Source organism: Phaethon lepturus, unplaced genomic scaffold, assembly GCF_000687285.1.
Source record: "Phaethon lepturus isolate BGI_N335 unplaced genomic scaffold, ASM68728v1 scaffold5563, whole genome shotgun sequence".
NCBI classification, from domain to species: Eukaryota; Metazoa; Chordata; class Aves; order Phaethontiformes; family Phaethontidae; genus Phaethon; species Phaethon lepturus.
The window spans coordinates 2,796-10,716 of record NW_010528235.1 but is presented as its reverse complement, the minus strand read 5'-3'; the positions used below and the strand labels follow the sequence as shown (position 1 = coordinate 10,716).

At 37.0% G+C, this 7,921-nt stretch overlaps 1 protein-coding gene across 1 annotated transcript in view; it reads left to right on the top strand.

The window, feature by feature from the left end:
- Positions 1–6,246, top strand: part of MSH4 (mutS homolog 4) — a gene marked incomplete at its 3' end in the record, with an annotated part of 34,681 nt that extends 28,435 nt beyond the window's left edge. The window contains exons 15-20 of the mRNA XM_010283595.1: positions 153–353; positions 1,571–1,689; positions 2,244–2,372; positions 3,848–4,022; positions 5,630–5,718; positions 6,065–6,246. Coding sequence (XP_010281897.1) covers positions 153–353; positions 1,571–1,689; positions 2,244–2,372; positions 3,848–4,022; positions 5,630–5,718; positions 6,065–6,246 — 895 coding nt within the window. The remainder of the gene's footprint in view (positions 1–152; positions 354–1,570; positions 1,690–2,243; positions 2,373–3,847; positions 4,023–5,629; positions 5,719–6,064) is intronic.
- Between the last annotated feature and the right edge of the window lie 1,675 nt (positions 6,247–7,921).

Sequence of the window (7,921 nt, the reverse complement as noted above, 5' to 3'; positions counted from 1 at the left end):
ACAATTTGGAGAGGTAAAGAGGGTGGGAATCAGGACCACAGAGTTTGACTTTCACTCTGCAAAAATTACTTTTCTTTAAAAATGCACTACTTTAATAACATCAAGGTTTCCATACTAACTCCGCAATGTTTTATACCCTTTTTCTCATTTAGTTCGTCCAGAATTTACGGATACTTTAGCGATCAAGCAGGGATGGCATCCCATTCTCGAAAAGATAGCTATGGAAAAACCTGTGTCTAACAACACGTATCTGACAGAGGGTAACAATTTTGTCATTATTACAGGACCAAATATGAGTGGAAAATCAACATACCTGAAACAGATTGCGCTCTCTCAAATTATGGCACAGATTGGTGAGTAAGAGTGTACTGTATTAGTAATCTTCTGCAGCACATTTATTGTTTACTAGTTAAAAATATTTACCGCGTTGAATGATTTGGCTTCTAGAATAAGATTCTGTCTAAATACTAACAGGTAATTTTTAGTCCATTTGCTCCTACCAGCTCTTGTGCTGCTGACAGAGGCCACTGAAAGGTTTTGGGTCTGCCATTGGAAATTTATGGGGCCCCATCTGTGCCTCTGGAAGCCTCGCCAGTCTGTCTGTGAGAGAACTACAGTTGTATGTTTTAATTCTTTGGAGCACCTTAACCCAATCTATCACCTTATGCTAGATTCATAGCCAGTGTCCTTGAAGTATGCCTATTGGGCTACATATGTGTTAGTCACCCTAAAGAAATAGATGAACTTGAGCATACCTCAGTGAGGTAGAAAAACATGCCTGCAGCCAAGTAGAATTAATAGATAAATAATCAACTACTTCAAATAAAAGTAGTAATAAATACTGCAAGGTTCTATCACTGAAATTATAAAAGTAAAACAAATATTTGTAAAGTCTTAACTGAGACTCATCCCTATACTTAGGAATTCCTCATGATTTTTACCTTAAAGATAAAGGTAAGGCTGGTAGCACGGGAGAAAGACCTTAATAGGCTGACCCTAACTCTACTAGAATGAAACTGCTTAGCAGTGGACAATAAAATTTGTCCACCATGTGTTTGTGGGTCCAATCCCCAACAACTGCAAGTTCTTCAGGAATTGCTCTGAAAAAACCCTGAGTTTAATATGAATAAAGGAGACTGTAAAGTCTTTTGGCAGGTTTCCTGCTCTTTTCTAGTCAATAAAAATAATAAGACTCAAAGGCAATATAATCTTGATTTTGGGAAACTTAAGATTTTTTGGGATTCGTAACTCAATGGCTACAGAAATGTAAATTAATCCTAGTGTTTATTCTCACTTTTGCATCCCTTTAGACTGACACACAGCTTCAGGCATATGATTTCTTAAGGTTTTACTGATCAGCTTATTTAATTATGGTATCTATATAATAATTTTTTCTTATAAAGTAATGGTAGAACATAGTCTTAAGAAACTTTATAGAATAAGATGCATTCTGTACAGTGCATAAAGAACAAGTGTAAAACTGGTCTTTTTTTGTCCCTACTGACATACTCAGACAAATTGGCATTTGTCACACTGATATGAGAAAACTCATATTTTACTTGTTTTGTAGGTTCTTATGTCCCAGCAGAGTATTGTTCTTTTCGAATTGCAGAGCAAATTTTTACCAGGATAGGTATGGATGATGATATAGAAACAAATGCATCAACATTCATGAAGGAAATGAAAGAGGTATTAAACATAGCTAGTCCAGGGTCCAAGGCCCATTTTTACCGTTAAGCTAATAGAAACTGTACTAGTATATTTCCACTAAAAGAGTGTACTTTGAAAAGTAATCAAAAATTCAACTTTCATCTGTTACCTTGATGATAAACCACAGAAAACCAGGCATATCTTAAATAAAAAGATATCCCAATATGAGTAAAAATCGGTGCTCTCTTGGACAGTAATTTCAACATTTTGTTATTTCTTAGACCTTAAATGATTATTTGTAGGAGCCTAAGCCATCTCAATTCCTTTTCCTAAACCACTATGATTTTTGAGGGAAAGTGATAGGTTCAATGGAACAGAGAAAGAGTGCTGTCCTATGAGTCTTTGCGTGATTAGAATTGACAGCAGTTTGGCAGCTGTGAAAAGGTAAAATTTGTGGCTCTGACAAGATAAAAAAAATTCTGCATTAAGTTTCATCTGAATAACACAAAGTATTCCTATTAGCAGCAGTATTCCTATTACAGTTTTTAAAAAATGCATTTATAGGAATGATAACACATTAAATGTTTTCCTAGATAACATACATCATACAAAATGCTAATGACAAATCGCTCATCATAATTGACGAACTTGGCAGAGGTACCAGTGCTGAAGAAGGTATTGGCATTTGTTATGCTGCCTGTGAATATCTGTTGAATTTAAAGGTAATTGTTTTGAAAAAAAATTAAACCTTATAATTATTTTGTCATACTGAAAGTAAATATAGTATTTTCTCATAGTTTAACCTCAGTTTTGTAGAGATTTCTTGCCTAAATATGGTGTTTTTCATAACTGATGAATAGTAAGAATTAACGGTGGTAGGGAAGAAATGCTGACATAAACTGCGCATCTCTTCACTGGTGGTTGTGATTTAACCCCAGCGGGCAGCTGAACACCACCCAGCCGCTTGCTCGCTTCCTCACAGTGGGATGGGAAAGAGAATCAGAAGGGTAAAAGTGCAAAAATTTGTAATATAGACAATTTATCTTTAGCTTGAGATAAAGACAGTAATAGGTAAAGCAAAGCTGCCTGAGCAAACAAAGCAAAATAAGGAATTTGTTCACTACTTCCCATCGGCAGGCAGGTGTTCAGTCATTTCCAGGAAAGCAGGGCTCTGTCACATGGGATGTCCCTCCTTTCTTCTCCTTCTCCGCAGCTTTTATTGCTGCATCACGTGGTGTGGGACATCCCTTTGGCCAGCCTGGGTCAGCTGTCCCGGCTGTGTCCCCTCCCATCGTCTTGTGCACCCCCACCCTGCTCGCAGATGGGCCAGTGCGAGAAGCAGAAAAGGCCTTGGCGCTGTGCAAGCACTGCTCAGCAGCAGCTAATACAGGAGTGTGTTATCAACACTGCTTTGGTCACAAATCCAAAACATAGCACCATACAAGCTACTATGAAGAAACTTAACTCTATCCCAGCCAAAAGCATCTCTCTGGTCACCATCTCTTTCCAGCTTGCTCACAAGCTTGCTTGGCTATCTAGAAAGAGAATAACCCAGTCTCTTTAGTTCTGCGTAGTACAGCTTTGTATACTTGAACGCTAAAGGTGAACCTCTTCTCTTTCCAAAGTACAGTGGAAACAACTTACATACTGGTTGCAGAGGTTACAGTCTGTTTAGAAATGTGGAAAATAGTTTTGGATGGGTTGAAAGTTTCACCTCTATTACTAGTTATGTGATCAACTTCAGGTTGTTGTCAGCTTTTTGAAGTGTGTAGGTGTTCAGTTTCTCAGCAGAGTTTATCTGGAGTACTTTCGTGGTTTGGTTTGAAAAGCTCAGGTGTTTTCTGTAGCTTGTACTTTTGGCAATTCATTCCTTAAGAGTATTAAGGCAACCATTTGACAATCATTCAGATTAACCCTAGTCAAATTTTGTAAGCATCATGAATTTCCTGTTGCTTCTGGTACTGTCTTCCTTCTGTTGAGAAGGGAGTGGGAGAATCCCCAGTTGGAAGAGATACCCTTGCCAATGGTAGAACTCATCACTTAAAGATTTTAATTTGCTTTAGTAATTTAAAGACAACTTTTCAAGATTTTGGAGGAAAGCCTGGACATCTGTGAGATGACTTAATTTTTCTTACGTACTGCAATTTATTCCAGAATCATTTCCAAAATAAACTTTCTTTCTTGTTTCCTGATTTAGGCGTTTACGTTGTTTGCTACGCACTTCCTGGAACTGTGTCATATAGACGCTTTATATCCCAATGTGGAAAATTACCATTTTGAAGTGCAACATGTGAGAAGCAGTGCTGGAAATAAGGAGAAAATTGCTTACACTTACACACTCTCTAAAGGATATACAGAGGAAAAGAACTATGGTAATGGATTCCACTATGACTTCAACTTGGTAAAGATTATACAAGATACTGTTTCAGTTATTAGGCATCTAACAACATTTTTCTCCTGACAGATTTCTGCTGAGTTTGTATCTCTCTCATAGAGTAACAACTGCAGATCTGTAATATGTTCCAAATACTTATGTGTTTTAAGTAATCATGTAGTGAGATAGTAGTTTGGGGTAGTCTGAAGAACTTACATGAAATTTCATAGTAAAAAAAAGTAACTTAAAGCTGTGTAAAGGAAACTTAAAGCTGTGATTGCTGAGGTTCGTATTACGTAAAACTCTTCTGTGTCTGCCATAAGTAATAATATATCAGTTAAATAGCAGCTTGGCCCTTTTTGATTAGCAGAAAGGAATCATGTTTCTTTAAAAAAAGGACAGGAATTTTACTGTGTATTAGCCTAAGGCTACTTTGAGAGGTTCCACTAAAGCATCACTGTTCTCTGGAAGGTGGGTTTACTTCTCTTTTAACTTTAGAATAAATTGTACTGAAGACTGTACAGATTGACAGATTATGGGTCAATAAAAAAATGAGTGAGTGACAGTGAGGCATAACTACATGTTTTAAAGACTTACAGAAATCTGTATACTTCCAAATACTAGATTCTGAAGCTAGATCCTTGATTTAGGTGACATTTAATCAGTAGGAAATTAACTACATGTGACTTTTGCAAGCTAGTGGTAACTGAAGACTACATATTATTCCAGTCAAGCTTCAATTAACTGGACTTAAAATGTTTCTTTTCTCAGAATTTCAGAGTAAGTTTCTTTACCTTTGGCAGCACAAGCTCCATTTCAGATGCTACAACACCACTAACTCAGAAAAATTGTATTTTTAGAGAGTATGCTCAGAGAACAGGAGAGCTTCACTAACTCAGTGTTGCTGTCTTGGCTTTACCTTACTTGAGCAAAGTTACATTCCAAGAAAGAGTGCAAGGGCTCTTCTTGACCCTTTTTCATTCTTAACCCTACAGTATGAAAGCACACAATGAAGTACAGAATTTCCTGAGAACAGCCAGGGCCACAGGCAAAGGAAAGAGTAAAAAAAAAAAAAAAATCACCTTAGGGCAGCAAAAAATATTTTACATCTCTTTCTTACCCTGAGTATCTGGCAGTTTGGTTACTGGCAACAGAGTAGAAGTTGGAACATGACATCCATATCCACTGGATGTCTGGATTTAATGGAGAGTGCATTTATCACAACCTCAGTGTTTTCTGGCCTGCCAAATTAAAAAAATAAACAGAGAAAACTCTGAACACCACTGTGCCACTTTTTTCCTATAACCCCTTATGTGTCTCATTCTGCTCAGTTACAGTATTACTAGCAGTAACTCCATGTGGGAGTGTATCTTAGAGGTAGCATTACAAGAAAGTAGACATTTTAATTTTTAACTCTCAAAATGATATTATTTATTTTAAAAAAAGAGGGGGGGAACCCAAAGAGAAAATGTATATCAAAATTTTTTAATAAAAATTAAAACTTCACCCTTTAAAAAATAGGCTGAGTTAATTCTGGCAGACATAGTGTGGAAGGTAGGAAAAAAAATTACATCAAAAATCCTGATTTGTGTTTTATATGTTTAGGATTAAAAGCTGCAGAAGTTTCCTCCCTACCATCATCCATAATTTTGGATGCAAAGGAAATCACAAATCATATTGCAAAACAAATTTTGGTATGTAGTAGGAAATAATAATACTGTAATTCACAGTTTTTATAAAACTCAAATATATTTTCAGTTTCTGGAAGGATATAGGATAAGAACTGCCTATGGTTTTATGAAAACAGATTTAATTAAAATTTGTATTTCTGGAACGAGTTATAAAAGATAATACTGAAGGTCACTGTTAGGTGACAACACAAAGCAGTCCTTAGGGTGAAGGAGAATTGGACGTAAGGCTGGTGTACAAACCAAGAATCAGGAGATGAGAAATAGGCTGGAAAATAGCTAATATTAGTATTTTAATAATGGAATAGAATTAATTTCATATTTTCATGCATGTGTATGTTTTTAAGAACAGCACAGGCAGAAAAGCACTCCTGAGATAATGAAACAGAGAGCTGTATACCATTTAGCAATGAGGTTGGTTCAGACAGCCAGGAATTCTCGATTGGATCCAGACAGTTTGCGTATATATTTGAAAGGCTTGAAGAAGAAGTATGAAGTCAGTTGTCCCGCACCCGGACAAAATGATGAGCAACAGTAATGTGTAATGCAGGCAGTTGCTTTGATTTTTATGACTGCAAGATGATTCTGTGTTTTTTCATAGTATTAGAAAATGCTGCTTTTCACATGTTTTAAAATTCTCAATTTTTAGTCTAGATTATACTCACTACTGAAGGACTGCATCCTTTGTGGTTTTATTCCCCCCAAACATACCAGAAATAAAAAAAAAATACTTTGTATGAGGAACGCAGTTCTTTTTGATAATGAACTATATCCCTTTCGTTATTTTAGAGACAAGAAAGTTGTGTAACATTTAGTATTTTCTGTGTGATATATCTGGTATTGTAGCTCTTACATCTGATACTAGACGTCTCGCCTAACAAAACGCAGTCTTTGAAACATACGGTCCACTTGTCTGGCATGGGGAAGCTGTAGTTGCACTGTTGAACATGCATCCATAAATCCTGTTGTTCCCTAGTCAAGGAGGATTCTAGTGCTCTCAGTCATTATGCTTAATTCAACATAACATAGGCAGTCCAGGACTGCTTCCTCCTCAGAACTCAGCAGCCAGAGCTTTTTTGTAACCCAGTAATAGCAAATTGCTCTGGTATTGACAATGTTGATCAGTTTTTGTTTAGAAAGTGAGTAACAAGAAATTAATAAAAGTTGAATATCCTTCTTCCTTGTTTGTTTTTTTTAGTACAACTTAATTGAGTGACTGCAGCCACGTATTCCAGCTTGAAGGAATTTATCTTTCCTCACTTCTATCTAACCAACTTTGGCTAAGAGTTCGTACATATTTTTTTTTTTTACCAATATATGCGTGTGTATATATGTAAAATTATTAGACATATATCTATAAAACGGGTAATATACAACATTGTAACATCAAATTTATAACAACCTATATATTTTATACAGAGCATAACATCCTATGGTATATAATATCTCTTTGGCCAGCCTGGGTCAGCTGTCCTGGCTTGTCCCCTCCCAGCTCCCCGTGCACCCCCAGCCTGCTCGCTGGCCGGCCAGCACAAGAAGCTGGACTGTCCTTGACTGCTCAGCAACAACCCAAAACATCAGCACGTTATCCACAGTTTCTCATCCCAATTCCAAAACAGCCTCACACTAGCTTCCGTGAAGAAATTAAGTCTACCCCAGCTGAAGCCAGGACAGTATATAGTTACAATATATATTTCCTTTTTAGGTATCTACCTTTGTAAACATACCAGTGCAAGAGACTAACATTTGTAGTAGGTGCACTGTGGTTTTTTTACCTGAGAAGCTTTTTTATTGATTTAAGCTATTAACCACAATTCCTCTCTCTTCAGGCCTTAAATGTTGCCAATTATATCACTCATATCCATCAGTAATACCGTATTTGTTGTCTACTGCAGTGAGGGATCATGGCAGAAGAAAGGTATTTTGTGTTCAGGTTTCTTAACAAGAGGAACCAGTGACTGAACAGGGTGCACATCTGCCTGTTGGGGTCAGCCACCACAGCACCAGAAAGTAAGTTCTGGGGGTTTGTTTCTGGATCCTGGGGTAGTTTGACCCCATCAGAACTGTTCCCATCTTTTGCATACCTTACTTCAGAGCCTTTGGGTTGCTTCCAGTCATTCTGTCAGAACTGTCTGTGTATATACTTTGCATACTGCTGTCTTGAAACAGACTTTAAATAAGGAGGTTTGTTGGGTTTTTTTCCACTGAC